The sequence below is a fragment of the Ursus maritimus genome, unplaced genomic scaffold, assembly GCF_017311325.1.
Source record: "Ursus maritimus isolate PB19 unplaced genomic scaffold, ASM1731132v1 scaffold_1, whole genome shotgun sequence".
Taxonomy (NCBI): Eukaryota; Metazoa; Chordata; class Mammalia; order Carnivora; family Ursidae; genus Ursus; species Ursus maritimus.
The window spans coordinates 70,281,761-70,309,417 of record NW_024423343.1 but is presented as its reverse complement, the minus strand read 5'-3'; the positions used below and the strand labels follow the sequence as shown (position 1 = coordinate 70,309,417).

The window sequence follows — 27,657 nt, the reverse complement described above, 5'->3', positions numbered from 1 at the left end:
TCAGGCTGAAAAATTGTCATAAAATTTAGAAAAATATATTAATAAAATGAGTATATGGAACACTTTCATAGAGGAAAGAGTCTAAATGATTATGCAGTTTACAATGAAAATAGTCTTGTATTAACATATAGATTATAAGAAGTTACAAATATCTGAACCTGTGTAGCAAGTTTTTATGTAATACTGTCATGATTTAGCTGATTAAACTTATCTTCTTACAGATGTGCCAAATACTGGTGTAAACAAACCTAGAGTTTCTGACGCTGTCCACCCCAACAACTATCTCATCAGGACAGAGCCAGAACAGGGGACCCTCTATTCACCAGAACAGACATCTCTCCATGAAAGTGAGGGTCTGTTGTATTATCTTTTAAGTATCGATTTGCTTTTAATTTGTGCTATTTGAAAATGAGCATCGGAAGTGTAAAATAAAGATATTTCCTGCTGGTTTCATTCCTGCAGGATCATTGGGTAACTCAAGAAGTTCAACACAAATGAATTCTTATTCTGACAGTGGATACCAGGAAGCAGGGAGTTTCCACAACAGCCAGAATTTGAGTAAAGCAGAAAACAGACCGCAGCATTCATTCATAGGCTCAACTAATAACCATTTGGTGAGGAATTCAAGAGCTGAAGGACAAACACTGGTTCAGGTAAGCCAAGCACATCAAGATCCCTGTGAAGAAATACCCTCCTAACTGAATATCTGTTATAAGTATTCTTTATTAGATGTAAAACCAATATGTACAAATTTGATCTTATAGAATGGACAAAGTAGCAAAATCATTTTAATGCTATTCAGGTCTGTGATATTTTTTTAAAAGAACTATTAGGAATTATTTATTAGCTCATATGAACAAATTCTGATAAACTCCAGATACAGGAGAGTATTCTTTTAGAAGAAGCAAGTTAGGCATGAGAGGAAGAGTCCAGGGCGGGGGTATGAGAAAACTGGGTGGAATGTTCTAGTCCCTTAGGGGTTGTGCATTCCTAAAAATACTAGAGCTACAATATGTTCTGAAGAGTCCTAGAGGCTCTTCCCACACCTCAGCAAATGGGATTGGCCTGTTCTAACCAAAGCGTTTTGCCTTCACCTTTGGAATTGTTCCCTGATATCACGTTTCTTTGTTAGAATGTAGATATCTGGGACACCTGGGTGGCTCAGTTGGTTAAAGGTCTACCTTCAGCTCAGGTCACGATCCCAGGGTCCTGGGATTGAGTCCCGTGTCAGGCTCCTTGCTTGGCGAGGAGCCTGCTTCTCCCTCCACCTGCTGATACTTGTGCGTGTGCTCTCTCTGACAAGTAAATAAATTTTAAAAATCTTAAGAAAAAAAAAAAAAAGAATGTAGATATTCATGCCTATAGAAAGTTACCATATACAAGTATAACCATTCTGTTAAGTTAGGATTTTCTAACTTGTTGGTCAAAAAAAAAATAAGATGGCGTGTGTATATATTTACAAAAACTCCTTAGCTCCTCACTCATTCCCACCTTGTTCACATCAGTCCACTAGCATGGGCCAGAATTAATGGAAGCAGTAGGATCCAGAGTGGCAGTAACTAGTGAGGAAAACAGTCTGTCCAAGTACCCCGGTGATTTCTCTGGAGCTGAAAAATGGCAAGATCATCAAACAAGTTAGGTGGACACTCATCCTCCCATAATGGAATAGAGGAAACCCTGCAGGTAGCACTGCAGTGGGCCAGGCTTCCCGCGCCAAAGGAGGAGCGCAAGAGGGCTTTGGCACTTTGGCTCAACAATGTAGAAGAAATTTTTAAGTAATGAGAAACATTTCTATATTAAAACAAACAAAAATATAGTGCACGAATCTTTTTTTCTCCAGTCGTCCTGCGCCTAGTGCATGAATTTTTAAGCCAAGCTGCACCTCCAGTCCTTAGAGTATACATTTATTTCTTTGCCGGTAGGGATGCTTTTATGGGAAAGTTCGAGAAGCTTTGGACTAAGTGCTACAGGAGTTTTATCTGCTTGGGTGAATTTTTATGTCAGCTGGTTTGAAGTCACGCTTTAGAATAATAATTATCTTAACTACAGAAATTGCTTTTTTTCCCCTAAAAGTGGGCGTGTTACCTCTGTTTTCCCCCTCAACTTAGTAAGTTGGTTTTGTTCCTAGAGCTGAAGAAGTAGGTTGCAGGGGGGTCTCTAAAATCTCCTGATTTGCATGTAGTCTGGGCAACACATTTCTAGCTCTTGGACCAAGTATCCCATTTTGGTAGTAAACCGCTCATATGTGAGATCTTCTTTACTTATTTTTAACACTATTTCTAGACCTCGAGCACAGATTTTAATTTTCCAACTGTCCACTGATTTGCAGACTCCCTCTTTCTTGCCTTATTGTTTTATTTACAGCTGCTTTCCCACCCTGATCTTCTCTCCATGGCTGTTGCCTTCCCAGAGTTGTTGAGTTTGAGCACGCGTAGGTCTCCAAGCAGGGGTTTCAGCTAGTCCACTTGCTTGTGATGCGTGGAGTCAAAGCAGTCTTCCTCTTAATGATATCTAAGAGTGTACAAAGTCCTTGCCTTATTCCTGGTTGTTCTCTTAGGGCCCTAACTAAAAGTGAAAGGGGCTTGGCAGGAACTGTACTCCAGCAGCCTGGTCCTGGGCTTGTAGCTCCGTGCCCTACTGTCAGATCCTATGCCTGTTTCTCTCAGGCTAGTGCCCCAGTCCAGCCACCATCCCTCATTGTGCTGCATCAAGAAAGGCATCTGAGACCTAGTGTTTACAGGAGTCTACAGATTCTTAGAAGGACCAGCCATGGCAGAAATGTTCTTCATTTCCCATTCTAGTCTTTTCCAGCTGGCTAGCCAAGAACCCACCAGAGACTTTGAGCACTCCTCCTGCTGCAGCAGATTTTGGGGTACTTTTTTGCATCTCTTTTAATCCACCAGCTAAAGATAAGAGTTCATAGATCAAAGGAGGTAGAAAGAAATGGCCAAAATCACTAGGAGCCACACTTGAGCTAAAAGAAGAGAGAAATTTGGCTGGAGCACCTTTGCAACCAAGCTGTCCCTTGAGAGTAGCTTCATGGAGGAGAGCTTTGGACCCCAGACCCTATCCAAACATTCATTTATTCCACATTGAGAGAACACATTCCTTTTGTCAATGGGGGCAGTCCATAAAGATGAATAAATTATAGACACTCCTCTAGCTACATTTAGATTGGCGCATTCAAATTTTGTCTTGTTTTGTTTTTTACATAAATGCATTACCTTGGCCAAAGTTTGACTCACAGGGCACAAAATAAGTATATTGTTCCAGTGACCCTTTCCACTTGCAATATGGTACTTTTTTATTGTAGTATAATTAAATATAGTGTTATATTAGTTTTAGGTATACCATATAGCAATTCAACAATTCTGTGTATTACTCAGTGCTCCTCACTGTAAGTGTTTTCTTAATTCCTTTTATCTATTTCACCCCTCCACCCACCCGCCTCCCCTCTGGCAACCACCAGTCTGTTCTCTGTATTTAGAAGTCGGTTTTTTCTTCCTTTGTCTCTCTTTTTCTTTGTTTCTTCCTTTGTTTTGTTTCTTAAATTCCACATATGAGTGAAATCATATGGTATTTGTCTTTGTCTTATTTCACTTAGCATTATATCCTCTAGATCCATCCATGTTGTTGCAAATGACAATAAAACATTTTATCTGTTATGAAAAATGCATAGGCAAAAGGGTAAAAAATATAAAGACAAAAGAAAAAGGAATATTAAGTATTCTTCATTTCGCTCTTTACTTGTTGATTTTAGTATTCTGAAGGGGAAAAGGGAGAGGTTAAACTACCAAGAAAAGGTAGACCAAGTAAAGCACAGTAAGGACAAATATCCAGCTCTAAAGCATAAAAAGGAAAAAATAGTGAAAAACGTTCTTTAGTGAGCTGTGTGCATTTTTTTTCTGTAATGACAGTGGACGCAAAACCCTGGATAAACCCATTCTCTTTTCTCCCCCCTTTCATCAGCCATCAGTAGCCAATCGGGCCATGAGAAGAGTTAGTTCAGTTCCATCTAGAGCACAGTCTCCTTCTTATGTTATCAGCACAGGCGTGTCTCCTTCAAGGGGGTCACTGAGAACTTCTCTGGGTAGTGGATTTGGCTCTCCGTCAGTGACCGACTCCCGACCACTGAACCCCAGTGCGTATTCCTCCACCACATTACCTGCTCAGCGGGCAGCCTCTCCGTACTCTGCACAGAGACCCGCCTCCCCAACAGCTGTACGGCGGATTGGGTCAGTCACCTCCCGGCAGACCTCCAATCCCAACGGACCAACCCCTCAGTACCAAACTACCACAAGAGTAGGGTCCCCACTGACCCTGATGGATGCACAGACTCGAGTAGCTTCCCCATCCCAAGGCCAGGTGGGGTCGTCGTCCCCCAAACGCTCAGGGATGACCGCCGTACCACAACATCTGGGACCTTCACTGCAAAGGACTGTTCACGACATGGAACAATTTGGACAGCAGCAGTATGAAATTTATGAAAGAATGGTTCCACCTCGGCCAGACAGCCTGACAGGTGAGTGCAAAGTGACAGCACTACATAAAGCCCGGGGAGGAAGCCTTCTGTGCGATCGTCGCTGAAACAGAGCATGATAAAGTGGGAAAAGCTAATGTTTTTACCTCAAAGTTTACATTGCTGAAGTCAGGCTGACTTGTCTTTCAGGTGCTATAATTCTTAATGCATGAAACTATATATATTTTTATCAACCAGAAATTTTTACAGGGAATACGTTCTTCCCCCTCCCAATATTAGGGTATGAAAATTATGTTTTTGCATTTTAGAAGCACTGGTTAGAGTTCTAAGCTGTTTGTTGGGTTTTGTTTTTGTTTTTTAATGAAAGATTTTTTACCAGCTAAGTTCACCCATATCCAAACCCCTAAGTTACGTTAAAAGACGGTATCAGAATATCTCTTTAAATATTTAGCCTTTTTTAAAAGAAATGCTTTAATGGTATAGAATATGGAATTTTCTCATGTACTGCCTTGCTTTTAGCTTCCCAATGGGAAATTCACAAAGCTCTTATGATTACCTTCAAATGCCACTTGGATTAAATCAGAAAGACACCAGCAAGGTGCCTAATATTACAGCCATTTTCTTCTGGGTCTTTTCATGGAGGGTTTCCCACATAATGTATAGACATTGTTCTTTTTATCAAGTTGAAATTTATCTTTAGTTAGTGTTTTAAATTACAGTGTTTTAAAGTAACCGATAAGAAAATATGAAATGCGAAGTGAAAATCTCAAGCTCCTCTACCCTCAACCAGTCCCACTCACCAGTGTATGTATCTGTGTTTACATATATAAGTATATATATTACATACAAATGGGCACACATTGCGTTTTATACTGATGGGAATTCTATTATATATTTATATACCTTATACATCTATAAATATGTGTTTTATATATATATATATATATCTTTTTTTAATATGTCTGAAAGCTCCATGTTGTCAATGGATGCCGAGGACCCCATTTTTATAGATGTATTGTAATTTATTTAATCTCTTCCTTATTAATGGACATTTAGGTGGTTTTTTCATTTTTAGATATTAGAGACAACAATGCAATATATATTGATCTACCTTGTTCTTACGTATTTTGTACGTAGATACTAAGATAACTATGGGATCTATTTCTTAAAGTAAAATTGCTGAGTCAAAATATGTGCTTATTTGTTCTTAAAGAAGTACTGTCATACCTCCTGCCTTTCAGAAAAACTGCATTAGTTTTGAGCATATCTGTCCTCCTAGACCTTCACTAGCACTGCATGTTGCCAGTGCTGCATCTTTGCCAGTGGGGTAGGTTAAGAGCTGCATTGTAATTTTTTAAATGCCCTTAACTGAGCTACGACTGAGATTGAAGATCATACATGTTTGTCAGCCATTTTATTTCTTTTCTGCAAACCACAAATTTAGGATTTTTGTCTGTTTGTATAACTTGTAATAGCTTTTTATATTTGAAGTAAATTAGCTTCTTGTACTTCTCAAGTATCTTTTTCCTTTTTGTAACCTTTGACTTTGTTTTTGGTATTTCTTACTCAAGTTTATAATATTTTGTGTAGTAAAATCAATATCTTTTCCTTATGGCTTCTGAGAAAGGTAATCTTTTTGAGATTTTCTAATTGAATAATTTTGCATGAAGAATTAATACTGAACTAGAATTTGAACTCAGAGAAAGTCCTAGTAGAGAAACCACCTCTTTTTCATTCAATCATCAGAGGAGAGTACTTGGCTTAGATATTTTCAAGCATGCCTCTGAAAGTCTGCAGCAAAGTGAGGTGGGAATCATTTATGAAATTCTGTCTCTCAAGGAAACCTTGAAAGATAAATGGTTCTGAGGATTTCTGTATTCCCCCCTGTGTATGTATAGAATAGCTATGCAGAAATCTATGTTTGCAAAAGAGTGAAGTAGAAACCCAAGAAAGGAAGTGAGCACATAAATTACTGTCTATGTTTAACCCTGAGATGGATGATCTCCTATGGTTTAAAAAACCTGCCTTTTGACATTGCAGGTGAAATTAGACTTTGTTTCAGGAGAAAAAAAGCAGACCTAAGCCTATCACAAGTTTTTTTTTGCCCCTAGTCTACTACAATCCTCAAAAGAAGCAAAGCGTTTCCTTATATAAAGGGTCTGGGGAAGCTTCGCATCTCATCATCTACCTGCCTACTTATTCTGAATGCGGACCCTATTTTGTGAATTCCTTTATTTATTCTTACTTCAGAAAGTATTGTGCTTGTCACGATATTTCCTATGGTTCTTGATTTCAAAGGATGAATAGCCTTCTAATTGATAAGCCCGAAGCAATATTTTGTAATAGATTCAGACACTTGGATATTTGATGATCATAATTTAAGTGATGATACAATATGTGTATAAATTACTTCTGACATCTTTGTAGAAAAATACCATGCCCTAAAATACTCATTTCAGTAAAATCATAGCATGTCAAGAAAAGTTTTGAGAATCCAAAGAATACTGTTTGGGAGAAAAATTTATGCTTATTTCCAATGTCTTAAATATAAAGATTTTAAATCACAGGGAATATGTCATTGTGATAGGTAAACTAGTATGTATTTGTGGAATCACAAATAGAAACTATTGTATAGGTAAATAATATTGCAGAAGATCAGTGTTTTCATTATGTGGAGGGGGAGATAAGGCTATTAAAAATTAATTTGTGTGAATACTTCTGGAAAAATTATTTCTAGTAACAATTATAGAAGATAATTACTTGTCTTCCAATTTAAAAGATACTAAATTTTGGTGGACTTTCTACATATAATCATTTTACTTATTCTATAGGGACTGTGTAATTTTTTTATTTTTTTAAATGTAAATCTGTAGGACTGTATTTTATTTGTTTGCATGCATGAGTAGGTGAACAAAAATAGTAACCATCATTGTTATGTTCTTCACAACAATTTCTAAAATCAAAAAGTACTATATTTCACTCTAAATCTAAGGCTTTTATTTCCCATTGTAGTCTGTCACATATAGTAATTTCATCTCACTAATAATCTTATAACAAGTGGAATATTTGCTAGATGCTTTTTAGAGTTACCAACAAGCTTATTTTGTTACCTTTCCCATGAAATTATAGTAAATATGTACGAATATTTATAAATCCTATCCTGCATGGTTTCCAATGAAGAATCTAGCCGGATCCTTGCACAGGGGACTGTGACATTCTGAGAATGCTGCAGAACGCTCCGGTCTTACTTCACATGACCGTGGCGGGCGGTGGGCGGCACGGTGGCTCAGCTGCCTTCAGGAGCATCCGCGCTCGGCTTGCGGTGCCAAGTGTTGAGTGATCTACAGACTCCCACGGCAAATGACGAGTGTTTGTGGCTCTGCCGAGTGTTAACATAGTACCTTGTGTTGAAAAGATTACCAAGGACCAGGTCCATTTACCTGCCCACTTCATATCACCATTAACAAATATAATGCCTGCACCTTTATTCAGAGTACTCATGGGTTCCATAGAGAAACGGAGCTTTCCTCTGCTAAGAGGAATGAGAAGTCGCCAAGTGAATAAAAAGCAGAAATCCCCAAATGAAAACTTTACAGTAATGATCATAATACCATCTTTAGAGTTATATTGGCTTCCATGTCTTCCTGGTGGGCTGACCTGGCCCTTTAATTCTCTGCTCATGGAGGGCTTTGCCAAGTTCAAGTTTTCTCACACCATGTCTCCTTGAACCTTGAGGGTTAGCTGTGTCCAGTGTTGGGTGTTTCCTCTCAGCCCTACCAGGAAGCAGTTCTCTGATGGAGATGAATCACATTTCTTTTGAGGCTCTCAGTTTCCTTGGTTTTGAAATGAGGTTTGGCCAGATAATCTCCCGATTATATGATCTTCATTTTAGCAAGTGGAGAGCCGTAGCCAAAACCTACATTGGTTCATTTAGTTTCTTCCCATGTTACATTGCTGTCCAGGGTAGGTAATAATCATTCATCTCAGACGCTCTACGTATTAAGCTTTCTTGCCACTCCTCAGTAAGCAACAGTATCACTCACGTTCAGGCCCATTTGTTTTTAGTTCCGATATGATTAACTGAGCTAATAGGAGGTGAATGATCCTATCTTTCTGTAATTAGTTACTGTGTTAATTATTTGCAATCTTTTAAAAAGCAAGTAAGTGCTGACGTCAGATATGTTTGTGCTTTCTCTTGCTCAAATTTGGAATTGTAACCTTATTCTTACCAAGTGAGAGATTTTACTTACTAATAATGACAAATCACAAACTTCAGAGCATCATGATATTGAATGTACTAATTCACTTTCTTTAGGAAAATAAAATGTTTGGGTTTAAATGTACTTTTTTATCTCAAGTCCCATTTTAAAAATGTTGACTTTCTAGTTACTAGCAATTTGAATGAAAGAAAATTTCAAATGATTTAATACTAATGTACTAACTTTGTACTTTTCCTTTGCACTAGAAGGAAGGTAAACAAGAAGCTGGCATGTGGGTTCCTGCAAAAGCAACTATGTTAAAAAAAAAAAAAAGAAAAATACAGTAACAACAAATAGTAATATAATACCTCATAATACTTAACAAATGTTCTTAGTTCACTGATAATATTCTAAATTTTGTAACATGAAATTTTATGTTTTCCTGTAAAAATCATGGGTGAATAGAGACATATTTCAAAAGTGTCCGTGAACATCAGCCTTTACTAAGCACCATTATGTAGACATTGTCTTAGATGTTGAGATTTAAGAGGTGTGGGACATAGTGGGCCCTGCCTGCAAAGAGCTGGTAGTCCAGTTCTGTAGAGCAGCAAAGAGAAAGGCACGAACCACTGCTCTTACGTTTTAACAATGAAAATTGTGTAACAGTAGAAGAGGGCATTCTCTTTTTGGTCACCCTGCTAAAATAGCTTACAGTTGGGGAACGAATTTCTGAGTATCAAACCATCTAATAATTTCTTATTTTTTCTTACAAAATTTACCTTTATCTGACTGCCAGAGAAAGTTTGCCTCTAAAAATATACATGGTATCCTTTTCATATCTGGCATCCTCCTTTTGTAAAACTCAGTAGGTTTGGTGTTTAGACTTAACATTTAGTCCTGTTGGTAAGGTCTTATTAAGGCTTTTAACCTCACCACGGTTTTCTCAATTTCTTAATGATGTCATTTTCCTGCCTCTAGGCTTACGGAGTTCCTATGCTAGTCAGCATAGCCAGCTTGGGCAAGACCTTCGTTCAGCTGTGTCTCCTGACTTGCACATCACTCCTATATATGAGGGGAGGACCTATTACAGCCCAGTGTACCGCAGCCCAAACCATGGGACCGTGGAGCTCCAAGGATCACAGACAGCACTGTACCGCACAGGCTCAGGTGGGCCTCAGCGCAGTTCAGCTCAGTTCCCAAATGCACGGGCCCAAGAACAGGAAGATTTTTATTGAGATTGGGTGACCCTTACTAATGAAATCATGTTGCCCATTTGGTTGTCAGATAAGCAGCTGTGACAACTGATCGATAAACAGTAAAACAGAAGTTCGTGTTGTACCTATTTATAGGTGATATATTTTTTAACCTTAGTTTAATCAAATCAATGAACATGGTGATTATACTGTTAATTCACAAATAAGTTTGTAGAGGTATAAATCTGACTCTCCTTGGGTTCAAAACATAGCAGATATAGACAGGAAAACCTTTGTTGGAATATTCCTTTGTGATTTTTGTTGCCTGGAATGTGTATTTAGAGAAGATCCCTTTATGAGTTATTTACCTATCTTTGATTTAGCATGTATGCAGCCCAAGTGCATTTCACATTACTTCTTTTTAGATGCTGGATTTCCTCTGAATGTCTAAGTGTAGAATGTGAAATAATATTCCTTATGATGGACCCAGTCTGGGACAGAATACAATAACTGCATTTATAAAAATAGGGAGCTATTGCATCGCACCCTTGCACCCCCACTGTCACATTTATGCCACACTATAGTGGCTGATAGAGCAGAATCTATAGCCCATGGCCATGTGAGCTGCCAGACTGGGCTGCGGGTCTGGCTCCTGGAATCCCAAGAGGCCCTTCCTTTTTTTTTTCTTTTTTTTTAAGAGTTGGTACAGGGGTGCCTGGGTGGCTCCATTGGTTGGGCATCCCACTCATGGTTTCAGCTCAGGTCATGATCTCAGGGTTGTGGGATCAAGCCCCTCATACGGCTCCACACTCAGCTCAGAGTCTGCTGGAGATTCTCTCCCTCTGCTCTTCCCCCTGCTCACTCTCTCTCTCTCTCTCAAATAAATAAATAAAATATTTAAAAAGCAAAAGAGATAGGACAGATTTATTAACATGCCCACACTGATACCCCCATAAAGGCATAGCTCTGGGAGGCATACCTCCCAGAACACCAGGAGAGAGGAGACTGTATCTGAATTGACTCTTTGCCAAACACCGATAACTTGGTCTGCTGCAGGATTTTTCTTCTAATAAAGTGTACCAATTTTTAATAGATATCAGTGAAGAAATATTGCGCTTATTATGTTCTGTAAATTGAGGAATTTTTTTTTAAGATCTAATTGGCTTTATTAAGTGATTGGTAATTTAGCATCCTATCAAACAAGTAGAAGAAAACTCCCAAGGAATTTCTTTCATAGGCTTAAGAAATAAATAGTGTTGGGGCGCCTGGGTGGCACAGCGGTTAAGCGTCTGCCTTCGGCTCAGGGCGTGATCCCGGCGTTATGGGATCAAGCCCCACATCAGGCTCCTCTGCTATGAGCCTGCTTCTTCCTCTCCCACTCCCCCTGCTTGTGTTCCCTCTCTCGCTGTCTGTCTCTATCTCTGTCAAATAAATAAATAAAATCTTTAAAAAAAAAAAAAAGAAATAGTGTTATTAAAATCATTTCATTGTGGAAAGAATATGTCTGTGGTCATTGGAGAGATACCTTCTGCAATAATTAAGAAAGAACTCTTAAATACAGTGTACAGTACCTTTATACATACCATCGTGCAAAAATTTCGGGGAGTAGCTGTAGAAGAATTTGATACATCAGTCTTCCTTCTCATGAAGTAAATTTTCCAGTATTATCAAAATCCAAAGGTCTATAAATAAAATGCATATCAAAACGAGTAACCTGTGTACGCTACGTGTTCGAAGTTTGATGATCTCGATTATCTACAGATTTGAATAATTGTTTTATATTGCTAAAATGAAATTATGTCATTTTACCATTTATTTCTCAAATTAGTTTCTTTTCTATATTTCCCTTGCACTTTTGTTACTAAATCTTAATAAACATAGTAAGCTCAATCATGTAAGAAGATTAATAGTTTTATTTTTGCTCTTTTCTGCTAATAAAACTGATATATTGTTTGTGTATATTAAAAACCTAAGTGCCTTTTTAGCACTAATGAGCTAGATTGGTAAAATCTAAATTGGTAATACTGGTAAAATCTTTAAAGCAATTTATGTAATTGTTAAAAACTATAACCCTTCTTAAAAGTAGTTTTACTTTGAAAAGTATCACCTTGTGGAGAATATACTGATCATTTTTAAAATGTTGATTTTCTAGTAGGTGTTGGAAATCTGCAAAGGACATCCAGCCAACGAAGCACCCTTACATACCAAAGAAATAATTATGCTCTGAACACAACAGCTACCTACGCAGAACCCTACAGGCCAATACAGTACCGAGTGCAAGAGTGCAATTATAACAGGCTTCAGCACGCAGTGCCAGCCGATGATGGTACCACAAGATCCCCGTCAATAGACAGCATTCAGAAAGACCCGAGGCAAGTACTGGTCATGAATCTCCAGAATGCTACCGTATCACAGGCATCAGCGTTCCTTCACTCGGGCTTTTTTTCAAGTTGCCAAGTCTATTATACTATCAGTTAACTCCTTATCTCTAGTATTTCCAGTTGTATTTTAGCACTGTTGGTCATTGAGGTTAGTTTCATTTTAAAGATAGATTCCTTCTTTCAGTGCTTTAATAATGAGTTAGGGAAGGCACAGGTCTGCGTGAGTATCTGCAGCATTCATTGCTGACATACTTCGGCAAGACAACTCCCTGGGATAGCCTCTTAGTCTGAATTATACAAAAGATTTTAAAGGATCATTTTAACCCTTTTCCTGTATCCTGACTGACTCTTTAGATGAGGGCTTCAGAAAAAATATATGGCGTTTTAAACTGGAAAAGACCAGTGTTGTGTACATTTTGAATCCTACTGGTCAATGCTGTGTTGTGCTTTTATTAACTATTAACTTCTGCCATTTAGGAGAAAATAGTTTACAAGAAATTCTCATATTTCATAAGCAAAAAATATTTGGCCAATAATACACGTTTCCTCCTTTTACTTTTATTTGGCCGTGTAGAAAGCATGTTTTATTAAGATAAGTATGAGTCATTTAGTACTTGATTGATTTTGAAAAATAGCCTCATCTGTAATGAAAGCTATTTGAAATATTCAGGAAATAAAAAAGATACGAACTGAAAGAGAGTTTTAATTTCTGAAAGAGTGGAATTATTGCTAAATTTTAAGCAGCTTGAGTATTATATGAAGGCATATATTAGCAAGATTTCATTCACTCTTTGCCTACAAATCGTTGTTTTACTAGAAAATTGTTATAATTATCAATTCATTTTTAGCAACCTACCAACTTATTCTAATGAATGAATTAAAAACACGAGTGAGATTTTGCTCATTAAAACAAAATAAAAGTGCTTTTGAGTTGAATGGGAAGCCCACTGCTTCACTAAAACCATTCCACCTAGTCACTCCTTTGCCTAAAGTTCTTCATAGTTCAGACATCCATTTGGTTCTGCTATTCCATGTTCTTGCCATTTCAAGGGTTTTTAAGTAACTTGTCTTCTAGTACCTCCAGTATAATTAAGTAAAAAATACTTTTATATGATTTCATTTTTTAAAACCTCAAAATGACAAAATACTAAGGCACCCTAATAGATGTGGAAATTCCCAAAAGGGTTTTAAATTATAGGCAATTTAGACCAGACCTCGGCTGAACCTGAAGAGAAAAGAATAGCTATCCAGAAAGACAGTGAAGTGTGATTAGAGCTTTGAGCTTAATATATGTCCCTGAAGACTTCAGTTTTGACCTCGGATATGAGTTGATTCACTATAAATAAGGATTTCATGTATGATAATATACTTCAGCTTATTCATAGTATGATAATTTTGTAGTCTAATGCATAAAACTGTTATGGCTAGCTTTGATTATGTGAAACTTCACTGATAATGCATTTTGTAAGATGAATAAATGATTATTTTATAATACTAAGTGCATTTATTCTACACAGAACTGGAATCCAGGTGAATCTGAAGTTTAAATATTCAAACCAAAATAAAAAGCTCATGACAGCTTTTAATTTTTAGTTTTGAAAATAGCAAACTTGAGGTAATATTTTTATTCACTTCTAAGCCCACATTCTTTACCATTAATGCTGCATTATAATTAGCCTGAAAAATTTCTTGTAAGACTGAAGCAGTTATTGATGTTTTCTATACAAACGGAAATTTGTGTTGTCTAGTGCAGAAGCAAAGTTTATTAGTAGTATAAGCAACACATCTTAGAAGGAGTAACAAAAGTACCTCCTATGGAAAGTGATAGCGACATAAAGAATAAGAACGTTCATGGTATTCCTTTTGAGCACGGCCTAATCTGTGCAAAAGAATTCCATTTACTATTCCTTTGACCTTTATATTGTCAAATATTTTACATCCACATCCATAATAAAACCCATAATATAGTGTTACTACTTTTACTGTAAATATTCAATTATCTTTTACAGAAATTAAGAGAAGTAAGAAACAATGATCTTTACATTCACTTAATGTTTACCACGTATAGTTCTCTTCCTATATGTTCTTACTGTAAATTCAGGTTTCCATCTTGACCTGTTTCCCTTCAACCTAACCCGTCCTTTAGCCTTTCTTGTGTTGCATGTCTGCCAGCAACATTCTCTCAGCTTTAATTTATCTGAAAATGTTTTTATTTAATTCATTTTTAAAGGATATTTTTGCTAGATATAAAATTCAGGATTGATAGGTATGGGTTTTTCCTTTCAGCGCTTTAAAAAATGTCACGCATTGTCTTCAGACCTCCATTGTTTCTGGTGAGAAATCATCATTCTTATTATGTAATATACCTTTTCACTGGCTACCTCTCAAGTTTTTCTCTTTGTCTTTGACTTCCAGCAATTTTACTATGACAGGCCTAGGTATGTGTGGGTTTTTTTTGTTGTTTTGTGTGTGTGTGTGTTTTTGGTTTTGGTTGTTTTTTTTTTTTTTTTTTGGTTTTGGTTTTTTACATTTATCCTTCTTGGGATTCGTGAGAGTCTCTGAATTTTGGTTGATGATTTTTACCAAAACTGGGACATTTTTAACTATTATTGCTTTAAATATTTTTTTCTATTCCAAACTCATTCTCCTCTCCTTCTGGTCTAAGTTGACATTATCCTACATGTTACTAAGGCTATGTTTGTATTTTAAAATCTTTTATTTCTCTATGTTTTTCATATTGGTATTTTTTATTGATCTGTCTTCGTATTTACTGTCTTCTGTAGTCCCCACAATCTGTGGTAGGCCCATCCAGTGAATTTTTTACTTCAGATACTTGAATTTGGTGGGGTTTTTTTTTATAGTTTCCATGTGTCAGAAGACATTCTTCATCTATTCATTCCCTATATGCATCTTCTCCTTTATTTTTTTGAGCACACCTATAATGACCTTTCAGAGTCCTCCTCTGATAATTCCAATATCTGGGTTTTCTCTGGGTCTGTTTGTGTTATTTGGGTGTTTTGTTTTTGTTTTTTGGTTTTTTTACATCTTTATAGGTCACATTTTCCTGTTTCCTTTTATACGTAGCAGTTTTACATCATATGCTAACTATAGTGGATGATCCATTGTTTGAACTCTGCATTCTGTTGTCTCCTGTGAGGGTTCTGAGTTTTGTTGTGGCAGATAAGTAAATTACTGACAGATGCTTTTGATCCTGTCAGGATTGGCTTTGTTCTTCTAGGATGGGTCTGTTTCAGGTTCGTTTTACTCCTAGTGTATTCCTCTACTCTGTGGCATAGTTCTTTGTGGAGACTAAATCCTGGAGTGCTCAAAGAGGTTTGCTCTCTGACTGGGCTGGAGGTCAGCATCACACAGCATATGCTCAGCTCTGTCCTGCAACAGCTACTCCATTGACCTGTAGATGTGTCATGGATCTGTACAGCCCTGCACTCAATTAAGGACTTGTGAGTAATCCTCTTATAGACTCGTAGAATCTCCCCTGCATAGTTTTCTCCTCTCTGGTACCCTGTGACACAATTCCTAACCACTTTAGCATCCCCAAATCCTGGTCTCTCGCCCTCAGTTCACTAAGTCCATTGCTCTACTTCATGGACTCAGCTTCCTGTGTCATGATTCAAAAAAATGCCCTCAGGCAGAAAGCCAGGGAATATGAGGCTCCTATGATGATTCCTGTCTCTCAGTGATTACATTCATATGTTATCCATTGTCCAGGACCTAAAAACAGTTCCTTCCTACATTTAGTCTGGTCATATAGTTTTGTTTTGTGGAAGTACCAGTTATTCTATCATGGCTGAAAACAGAAGTCTGGGCTTAGGTGTTTTTTTGTTTTTGTTTTTTTTAATTTAATATAATTTTTTTTTTTCAGTTAGCCGGCATATCGTACATCATTAGTTTTTGATGTAGTGTTCAACGATTCATTAGTTGCATATAACACCCAGTGCTCATCACCACACGGGCTGGGCTTAGGTTTTAATGATGCAAATCCTGCAGACATTGATGCCATCCAGCCAGCCCATGAAATGATAGCAATCTTTTCAGGGTAAATTTCTGCTGAAAATCAGGATTGGGATTGATGCCAACCAAGCCTAACTGCCCATCTCTAGCTGGAGCCCACCCTTTGTATTATCTGGCCCTCATAGTACCCAAGGATACCAGGAAAGCTGGACCATATCTGTGCCATTTAAAGAGGAGAGAAATGTGTATTCGTAATGATTGTGAGTCATCAAGGAAAGATGAAGTCATACTCCTTGCACTCTGTTAATTACAGCGTAGATTTACATAACAGGCTTTGGACAGATTTTGACCAGAAATAATTAACATAGTTAACAGTACATAAAACGGTGGCCCTATTTAGAATAGTTCCTTTTTTAGGGCTGACGAATATTAATAAAACATCCATATCAATATTATTTCAAAGTATATAAAATATTTTAATATACATTTAATATACATCATCACAATTTAATCATCACAGCCAACCTAAGAGGAAGGTAGAGATGATAGTTTTATTGTTCCTGTTATTCAGGTGTGGAAAATAACACTCCAAATAATTAAGTAGTTTTCAAAATCACATAGTAAATAAAAGACCTGGAACTTCAACATGGGCAATCTAACTCCAAATTCTATGTTTTTTTCCTGCTATATTAGCCTGCCTCTCTTGGCGTTTGTGGTATTCTTCATGTTTATTAATGATATTCTCAACCAGTCTGTCCCCTAAGCCAGAAATCGCCATCTCACCCTTGGCTTCAGTTTTCCAAAAATGATCTGGCGGCTGTGCAAAGAGTGGATGGGGTGAAGGGTTGATATTTGAAGCGGAGAGAGCGTATAGGAGGCTGTTAGAGACGCCAGGCAAGATAGAAGGGATGGGTTGGGTTTATATGAAATATTATAGAGATAGTAAACAAAGCTGGCTGATAGGTTGGTTAAGAAGGATTTAGGAACGAGAGAAATCAAGGATGGCTCTTTTTGCTTTGAGAAAATAGTGGATAGTCTTTTTGTCACCAATCTTTTCGAATTCTGATCCATTCTGTACTTGGCCACCAGAGTTATCTTCCTTATAGATGTGACCTTATAAATCCTTGCATTCTCTCACTGTTCTGCCTCAAAACCTCTGCCTCTGTGCCTTATGTGTAGGGGAAGCATGTAGACTACCTGGGTCTCACCCACCTCCAGTCACTTAATTACTAATCCCAGTTCCTTGTCTCTATTAAAGGTTATTTAATAGTGCCTACCTCATGGGGCAAGTCAAGGTAAATGAGGTGATGCATGTAAAGCTCATGACACAATGCCTGAAGCAGGTAAACTCAATAAATAATTCCTGGTGGTGCTATTAAGGCTAAACTTCTGAGTTGGATGTAAAGATTCTGTACGTGAAACCAATGCTTGTATCTGTAGCACCTGCTCTGGCACGTGCAGCACAGGAAGGAGTCACTGCTCGTTTGAATGGGTAAGTATGTGTGTGCAGGTATAGGTTACCCCTTTGAGGCGGACAAGCAAGTTAACGCATGGAGCCTTCCCAGACCGAGAGAGACTCTAGGCCTTTACAGACTGGACAGTAGAAGTACCACTAGGTTGCTAATTTAAAGGTTTTTTAAAGGTTTATTCAGTATTCATTTTTTTGTAATAGTTCATTCTGTAGTCAAAGTCTGCAAATTTGTTGTTTTGTGAACTGTTTCTAAGAAGTTGGTCTCCGTATGATATAAGCATATATTCACATTTAACAAGGATCCCAAACAGTGAGCCAATCAGTTGCTCACAGTGTGATGTTACCTGAAAAGGCAGAGTATAAAAGTGTATGATCTTAGTATGATGGTGTACTCCTTACACAAAAAGTGGGGATAGCGTAGGGGTTACTGATACAAACTCTGAAAGCAGACTGCTCTGCTGTTGACTAGCCGAGTGACTTTAGGCAAGTTGCTTAGCCTCTCTGTCTCCCTCCATATCTGTGTGGTTGCAATAAGAATAAATGAATAAGTACTCATGAAATATTAAGTGCTATTTAATATGATCCAGTTCTCTGAAAAAAAGTTCTATATACCCCACGTGCACATTTGCACACATGATAGAAAAAAAAGATCAGCAGGAAATGTCAACAGTGTTTTTTTCTGGGTATAGGATTATTGATTAAATATGTTTTTATAATTTTCTGTGTTTCTATCATATAATCAAGAGCAACCATACATAGTAAGTTTCTTAAAAGTTTTCGGGCCCACATTATTTGCAAATTCCAGGCTGACACCAGATCTGCCTATTCCCACCAGCCTTTCTTTCTCTCTGCTCAGGCATGACTTCTCACCTGACTAAAGTGCACTTGTTTGCCTGAGCCTCGCACCTGCAAATTTCTGACATAGGTAGAAGGGCATAAAATTAGAATTGAAGAGGAAAATGAGGATGGAAAAGTTTTTCTTATTAAGAACTTCCTTTGTTCTCTTGACTCTTTCAGTGCATCTGTTTATTGTGATTTCTTTAAGATCCGAAGCATCCGGCCCTCTGCATGTGTTGATCGGGGGGAAGGTTCCTCACATTTATCTATTTTAGGAGTCTGGTAACTTCCAGTTCTGGCCTCAGCCAAGCTTTTTTTTCTAATGACAAGTGCTTCATTCAGTGCATTGTTAAAACATGGCCCTTCCTTTTTTGAAGCCACGTTTGTCTCGCGCAGGGAGTTCGCCTGGCGTGACCCGGAGCTGCCCGAAGTCATCCACATGCTGCAGCACCAGTTCCCGTCGGTCCAGGCGAACGCAGCCGCCTACCTGCAGCACCTGTGCTTTGGTGACAACAAAGTGAAAATGGAGGTACAGCCCCCAGCGCCGGGCAGGCCCCCGGGACACAGTCCCTTTCCGTTGAGCAGTCACATGCCTGTGTGCTTTAGAAATTACCAGATGCAATGCAGAGGCCCTTTCAAAGGGATATTTTGGTATCAGATACCCCTTTACTTCTTAGCCATGCATTTCAGTATTTCTCAGGAGAAACCAGGATGAGTATACCCCTTGGAGTGCTGTTAGCATTTTCAAATCAGGTGTCCACGATTAGCTTATTTACAAAACAGGACTCAGAAATCAGTTTAACTTGCATTTTTAACGTAGTTTCCAAAAATCTATTACATAAAAATGATGTATGAAACTAGTGAGCTCGTGTACTTGACGAGGTTCTAGTCAAGATTGGCGCCAACATACAATTAAGTCATGTTACAGAGAATTTATAACCGTTACTAATACTGAGCCTATGTGAGTATTTTATTTGCAATTTTAAAGTTTTTTTGGCATTTACAGAAATACAGTGGGTCACTGGTTATCGACTATTGTCCTATGACAGATTCTTTCTTTTAACGTCTTAGCATTTTCCCCCCTGGAATGGCATATGGAACCTCAGTGTTTTTCATCAACCACAATGCAAAACAACATACCCGTTGCTGAGCTAAAGGTGGATGAAGGAAATAGAGCCCAGAAATATTTACGTAATGTGCTAATTAATTGACAAATGGAAGATTAGGGAGAGTAGTCTAGAGAAACAATTGTGTAAACCAAGTGACTTCAGTCAAAAATCCTTTCCTATATGTTACCTCTGATCCTGCTTACAGCTTTGTTGCGTCTGTGTATTTGCTCATTGTGCTCAGAAGTGTAAGCATCATCCTTCTGTGCTTTTAGGAGGTTGGAGTAGGATTGTGCTAGCTGCACATGGCCATTAAGACACCTACTTCTCCTTTCCTGTTTTTAAGCCAAACCCAGGAAAAGAGCCTAATCTTGGAGAGTGTCCTTAATGTTTATAAAAGATGTGTTATTTAGAATAAAAAGCAATCTTTTGAAATGATCTGGAGTTGTCCATTTCCCATGATCTTTCCATAACAGACTTGTTTGATCACTGATGAATCATGTCACTTAGGCCTGGTACCTAATATTTTTCATTCTAGGTGTGTAGGTTAGGGGGAATCAAGCATCTGGTTGACCTTTTGGACCACAGAGTTTTGGAAGTTCAGAAGAATGCTTGTGGTGCCCTCCGAAACCTTGTTTTTGGCAAGTCTACAGATGAAAATAAAATAGCAATGAAGAATGTTGGTGGGATACCTGCCTTGTTGCGACTGTTAAGAAAATCTATTGATGCAGAAGTAAGGGAGCTTGTTACAGGTGGGTAAACAATGTGATCTTGTCCTGGAGGAAATGTGGAAAACCATGTAGACGATGCCTTTGTACAGTGGCACTGTGAAGAAGTGGGAGGTTCTAGGTATGAGATCATGATGTCATGCTCACGACTGTGACAAAGGCTGAATCTAATCTAAATGATTCAGTGGCAGTGCTACGGGCTCATCTTGACTAGTATCAGTTATTGTACGCTAATGAGTATCAGCTAATGGATGTCTTGTACATAGAGAACTGAATACGTCTTTTTTTAATTATGTATTCCATAGCAAATCTGCTTGTTTTCAACAGACTGGCTCTCCTGCATTATGAAAGAAAAATACCTTCCACTTCAGTTCAGCCAGGGTCTAAATGCCCATTAGTACGTCCGATGCTTTCCTAGGTCCCGGAGATGTGCAGGTGAATAGAACTCAGTCCCTGCCCTCCTTCTCAGGAGAAACACAAGTGGTTCTCGGGATGTCAGTGACATGTGGCAAGTGCCAGGACGCAGTGGAGGCTGCACGGAAGCACAGAGGATGGCTAGGGAAGTTCCCTGGTTTATGTGAAACCAAAACTGTCTTAAACAATGAGGAGGCATTGGCTGGGGAGATACTTCCGGTCACAGGCAGAGGCTCGGAGCCAGCACAGAATAGGGGCTCAGAGCGTCCAGCCTGAGACGCATCCTGAAGGAAGACAAGGCCAAAGAGAAATGCAGGTCTGGTTTGGGGAACTTTTATGAGGAACTTGCGTCCCATACACAGTGGAGGTGATTATAGGGCATGGTGTAGGTGGTTTGGGCCTTTAAGTGCATTTTTCCCGCAGACACAGGGCGCAGGATTGATTGGAAGTAGATGCGTCTGGTGTCTGGGAGGCCTGGAACCTAGTGGTCATAGCTTGAGCTGCAATCGTGATAGAAGCAAGGGGTGGGCGGTTGAAAAGAGGGAACAGTGAGAGAGACATTTCACAGCGAGGTCACACTGGTCCAGCGTGGGGCGTGAGAGAACAGGAGGAAGTGAGTGATATTTCATCTTGAGAGACTGGACGTTGCAGCACAGTCAGCTGGATTCAAAGGTTCTTGAGGTCCAGATGAAAGAACATTTCTGCAGCAGGGCAAAGTAATGACAGCATTATTTATAATAGAGAATTAGGGGGAAATACTGAGTATTGACTCATAGGAAAATGGTTAAATAGAGGGCAGAACATTCATAGAGCAAAACTACGGACAAGGGTTAAAACAAGTGCATTAAGCTATCTGTGGCAACATAGATAACTATCCAGAAACACTGGCAGAATGATAAGCACAGCATGATACTATTGGTATAAAGTTTCATAACATGCAGGTTGAGTCTATACATTTTTTGATATACGCACATGCAGTGAAGTTAAAATTTTTCATTGGCATGACAGAAGCTAGGTTAAGGATAGTAGTTGCCTCTAGGGGATGCAGATGGAGAAAATGGGATTGGGGGCTATCATCCAGCTCTGTGTCTTTAAAAAGAAAAAGAAACCTGAAACAAATAAGACAAAATATTAATATTTAACAAAACTTCATAGTAGTTACCTGGGTGTTTTATATTTGCTGTGCCATTTTTCATGCTCAAGATATTTAATTTAAAATTTTCTAACAGCATTTTTAAAAAAATTAATCCCATTCTCCACTCACTTCCACTATGAAATTAAAGCTGTAGATTCTGTCAGATATAATTCAGTAACAGTTGGGAATGTAGCAAACCATCGTGAATCTAATGTTTAAGGGGAGTCAGCTTTCTTATAAGATACTAATATGGTCAAAATACAGTACCCTGTACTCCAAATAATATTGATATGAAATTTACATAATAAAAGTAGAATATACTTTATGTATAATCCTAAACTCTGGAATGGACTGCCTGCCTTAACGTAGTTTGAATAATGTTTTAACATATCTAATAACATATTGATTTATTAGTATGTTCTCTTTTTCAAATGCTTTGGAGGCAGCAAACCCCCCTCACACCAAAAAAATAAATTATTTACACTTACATATGTATGACGTATGTGTATAAAATTAAAATCAGGACAAGCTAAATAGAATTAAGGAAAAAGGAAGAATATAGACATAGCCATTCTAGAAGTCAACACAATCACTGTGATTATGCCCCCAAATTAGCATTAAGCTCTCAGGGATGTTTAGAGGAGACAGCACGTTTGCAGCATATGAGTGCTTTCTTTCCTTGTCTGGTGTTTCTTCCCCCATCACTGTGAACTTCCTGTGCGATTGTCTAAATACTTTCTCCCAGTAACACCTGTGCGGCCAGCGAGCCTGCAGACTAACGTGTGTGGGCTCCCTGTGAGACCAGTGGTGATCTGTGGATATCCTGATGTTAAAAGCACAGCTTCTACTCAGATTTGGTTCTCTTTTGATTAACTAAGCACTATAAATGTGCAGTTTTTTTCTCTTCTGTCATAATTTCTCACAGAAGGAATAAGTCTTGGCTGGATTTTTGTTCCTGAGGCTTTATCCTTGGGTGAAATGGTTACAGTGCCTGTCCTGAGCTAAGCTCAAGGAATTTGTAAGATTTAGTGATAAACAAGAAGCAAGTACATGAAAGTTTGGTGATTTCTTTTTCATTTGAGAATAAATCCAATTTATTTGAAGTAGAGCCAGACTTTACTACTCAGAGCTTTAGGTACTAATTCACCTGGTGCATACTCTGGCTCTAAGTGCTAATTCAGAGACGTCCCTCCATGTTCCACTATTTCGTGTGGATGCAGTATTAGCTGCTGAGAACACAAGGTGTTTTCAGACATAGGCCCTAGCCTCGAAAGGAGGATATGAGTGTTTACTCATTCAAAAAGGCCTATTCCTCCAATAGATATCTTGCTTCCAATGTAAAACCAGCAACAACCTCTGATTTTTTTTTTTTTTTGAAGCAACTGCCAGTAGCTTTTAAGCTTTAAGAAGTATTTTTATCCATACTTGTAGGAGAGGAAAAATTAAGAGTTGCTTTATAACTCTGTACTTTTACTCCTAATAATTTATACTCATATAAGAGCTGATTGCTTACAAAACATTCCCTTCAGAAGTCGTCTTTGCTTTGGAATGGGAGTGGTCAGTTTGTGAACACTTCACTCAGTTGACTTATATAAAGGAGTTGGTCCAGAGGACTTAAGAAGTGAATTTCCAGCTCCCAAATGCTAAATGTCAGCCTCAGTTTGATTTGTATATAAACATTATCCAGCTAATATGAAACTGCAAAGTCATAATGTAATCTAGCATAGTTATGTGTGTGTGTGTTGCATGTATGCATGTATTTATAGACCAAGATTTATGAAGACAAGAAAAATTATATGTTCACTTTTTTCAGCTCCAGAATTTAGTGGTTACCACCTTTAAATGCTCTTCAGTAATTTTTAAAAAATAACGAGTCCCTGATGTGTTTTAAAGCATGACAATATCAAGACATCCTTGCACTCTTTCATTCATTCTTTCCTCGAGTCAAATAAGCCATCTTTGAACCATAGAATCACAGGGTTGGAGAGGACCTCAAAATAAATTTTGTCGCATCCACTATCTGATGCATGTATGCCCTGTACAGCTTCCACATAAAGTAGCCACCCGTGATGTGCTCGGACCCACAGAGACAGGGAACCCGTTGCTTTGTGGGGTGAAGACTGAGCAGTAGTGTTATCCAGAGAGCAACAAGAAGACATTAAGTATGGCTTGAGAAGGCAAGAAAGATGGGCCCTCAGGAGCTCATTTGGCTAGGAATAGCCCTAAAGGAGAAGACCAGTTGGCCCTAAATCCAGCATCCCCGACCTCTCTTAACCAGAAAGTGTGTCCCAGTCTGAACCATTCTCATTAAAGCATGTCTGCTCCAAACATGGGCAGCTGGGTTCTCTGTGACCACATCACTCGGCATGCCCTATGAGCTGCCCATTTCCTGTAAAATCCTCTTTGAAAACAGAACACTGTCCTTCCAAATTTCAGTGTTCTGCCAGTGTCTCCACAAATCACTCTGGCCCTGGCCGGCCTCGCACAATGTTTGCACTTTGCAGGTATGGTGTAAGAGCTCCTCAGTGGGGATTATAGTCGATTTAGGATCGTGAAATGTTAAATACAATGAACTGCCGTGTTCAAAATATTGTATTATCTGAAAAAATTACTATCCCCTTTGAAACTAGATATTTTATTCTTAACAATAAGTAATTCAACTTAGTTATTAATCCAAAGACTTACATTTTTTCTAGTCCCCTTTGTTTCAGTTTGGCATTTAATATACGTAAATGAAGAAATTTTAGCTATCTTTTAAAAAGATGCCTCACCTTTGCTTGGAATATAATAATTGCCCAGCACCTGCATTTTGGGCCACATCTTTATTTGCAAAGAAAAATGCTTTTTGCCAGGTGTATTTTCTCAAGACAGTATGGCTGTCATTGTTAATTAAAATAGTCCTGTAATAATGTAACAGGATTTTTGTGTTTTCTTCATTGTGTTGAACATTTTCCAGGTTGAAACCTAAAGAGCTTTTCTTTTAGTAATTGCTGATCTGTATGGGTGCTTAGGGGGCTTTTGTTGTTGTTTTTTATAGTCACAAAGACACTTTTTGCCTTTATTGTGCTTAAACTTGAAAGCTGCATGAAGTATGGTTGTTCCCGGTTGGGTTAGAAAATGAATGTCTTCGAGGCCACACGCTACGGGTGGAAAGTGGGAACATCTTGTCACTAGAAAAGATATGTGCAACTCATTTGCTCAAGATAATTAAATAGTGTTTCTAAGCCAGGAAATATGAGTTTCGAGTTTTTGAGCATCCTGCAAGCATCATTTTTTAAAAGCTATTGAAATTGATATTTCACAGAATCCGGAGGCTTACCTTTTAATGTACCAGATGTCCCAAAACTACCACACTTCTATTATCCCTATTAACACTAGCATTAAATATCAAAAAGTAGCCTTCATTCTTGAATAATAATAGACTTTGTTTAAATGACTGCTATAGTCACATTCTTTCCAATTTAGCAAGTGATTATTCATCCATATGGCTAAGTAAAATATTTCCACACTGTTTATTTAAGAATTTTTGGATGCTAGCAGTGGATTTCAAACACTATGCAGAATATGAAATTAGGTTTACTCCCTTACTGATCATTAGCACCATGTTTCTAATTAGGTAATAACTTAAGAAGGAAATGATAGGCCTGCACTAAGAAAGGGTAGATGGTCCAGGCTAAAGTTTAGCCAACAGTAGGATGTTGTATAAAGAGCAGCAGCTTAGTGGACATGCATTCAGCCATTTGGACTGTTAAGTGCCATTACAGGATAAAATAATTTACTAAACATGTCCCCTTGGTCTAATTATTATGCCTTCAAAAAAGTCATTTGTTCTTTGGTCCAGAGAGGAGTTGGCCTATTTTTGTCCTGCTTTTTGTGGACCACTAGAGCCATCAGGTGTTGCATGGGGAATTTTCAGAAATCTAGCAGCATCTCTTCCCAATTCCCAGCCAATGTCAGTGGGATCCTCACCGCTTGCCCCACTTTATAAAACAGGAACAACAGAATCGTGTGCTTTCTTATTTACTGAACATTTCAAACCATAAAAATTGATAATAAGAAATAAAATGACAAACAAAGAAGTTTAATTGATAAGACAGAACCATGTATCATAAATGAGACAACTCCTAATTCAGAGTCACAGAACTTTGAAGTGGAAAGTGCCTTAAAGAAATCTTCTGTTCTGCCCCCCTATATTGCCAATGAGAAATTGGGGTCCAGAGAGATTGAGTCCTGGTTGGGTTCCTGGCTTGCAGGCCAGAGCACTTCCTCCTTCCCTGCCTCTACCTCTGCCTCCTCTCTTGGCCCATCCCTGGGCCACTGACAAGTGCTGAGCAGGTGCAAAATCTGGGGGTGTATCTGCCCATTTTCAGTGTCACCTCCCTTCATTCTTTCAGATAACCACTGAAAAGAAGAAAGAAAACACAGTATCTCCTTTATTCTCTGCATTTCACCTGAGAATGTAGAGAAATCTGTTTGAACTCGGCCAGTAGCACGTTCACATCAAACTACTGATTGGGTCTAATCATAAAGTGTCAGGTTGCTTAGAAAACGTGAAATGTGATTTTAGTCTTGTGACTATTTCAAGATTTATAGTCCAAGTATGAAAAGATTCAACCTTGTAAGTAGAATATGACCTTCTATTTTATGTGTAGGCTTCTAAATGCCAAGCAAAATGAGGCAGTCAAATGGGGAGTGTCAGAGGTCCCTAGAGAACTCAGGCGGTCAGCTGTTGGTCAGGGTAGAATTTACCAGCACAAGAGAGGCCCCATAGTGACACACTGTCTTGGGAGATTAGACAGCCAGTATATTTGAGAAAGATGAAGGCCTATGACAAAAATCTAAAAAGAAGATGCCCAAGAGACGCCAGCCCAGGTCCCTCGAGGACTTTGCAGTTTCTAAGTCTATAGGACTTCTCGTGGCTTAGTAGTGGAGGTACTTTTGTCTCTGGGCTTCTGCTCAGGGCCAGACAGCGAGGCTGAAGATTGAGTGCACATGAGGAAGCACGTTCCTGGAACCCTTCAGAGTCAGCTGTGGAACACGTAACTTCAGTGACTTCTTCTCGGGCACATCTCTAGGATAGTGTAAATGACCTAGTTCTGTGCCAAAAGCTAAAGTAGCTTGAAGAACAACCAAGGTGGCCAGGTCACTGCCCTCCCTGCCACCTCAGCATCACTGGGATTCTCTCGGGAGGATTTCCCTTTGTGTGACCTGTTCGCTTTTACAAACTCTCCCTGGCAGAAAGAGCCATCCTTTACATCCCTTATGGGCAATTCTCAGTCAGCATTTCCTAATTACTGATTATTTTCAGCAGAAATGCCTTTCCAGGGTATGGAGGACTCCGTGACTACATGATGTAGTTAATACTCTCCACCTATCCGTGAAGTTGCAAAATTACCTGAAATAAGAGTATGTTGGAATGTAAATGTGAGTCTGTAAACGGATCTCTAGAAATTGATCTTTTCAAAGATGCTGTGATCCACCTTTGTACCTGAAAAATCACAAAAACGCAGGCTCACCCTTATGTTCTTTAAAGATTCTAAAGATCTGTCGCTCGTGTCCTTTGGCAGGGGAAGACTTAACCAGCAGGAGCAATCTCCTTCAAATTCAGTATGTAGGCTGGAGCCCCACTCTGTACAGCCTCTGCTGCTAGCCCAGGCCGTGGGCTCCACACTGCTCCCTCCAGGGAAGATTCCTTCTCCCACATCACCTAAGCGCCATCTCCCTCCTGCTGCTGAACCAGA

The 27,657-nt window shown here is 38.6% G+C and overlaps 1 protein-coding gene across 1 annotated transcript in view; it reads left to right on the top strand.

Moving 5' to 3' along the window:
- PKP4 (plakophilin 4) overlaps positions 1–27,657 on the top strand; it is a 235,408-nt gene that overhangs the window by 175,047 nt on the left and 32,704 nt on the right. Inside the window, exons 5-11 of the mRNA XM_040644689.1 lie at positions 222–347; positions 463–653; positions 3,970–4,522; positions 9,658–9,846; positions 12,025–12,244; positions 18,930–19,062; positions 20,178–20,391. Of these exons, the coding sequence (XP_040500623.1) occupies positions 222–347; positions 463–653; positions 3,970–4,522; positions 9,658–9,846; positions 12,025–12,244; positions 18,930–19,062; positions 20,178–20,391 (1,626 nt within the window). The remainder of the gene's footprint in view (positions 1–221; positions 348–462; positions 654–3,969; positions 4,523–9,657; positions 9,847–12,024; positions 12,245–18,929; positions 19,063–20,177; positions 20,392–27,657) is intronic.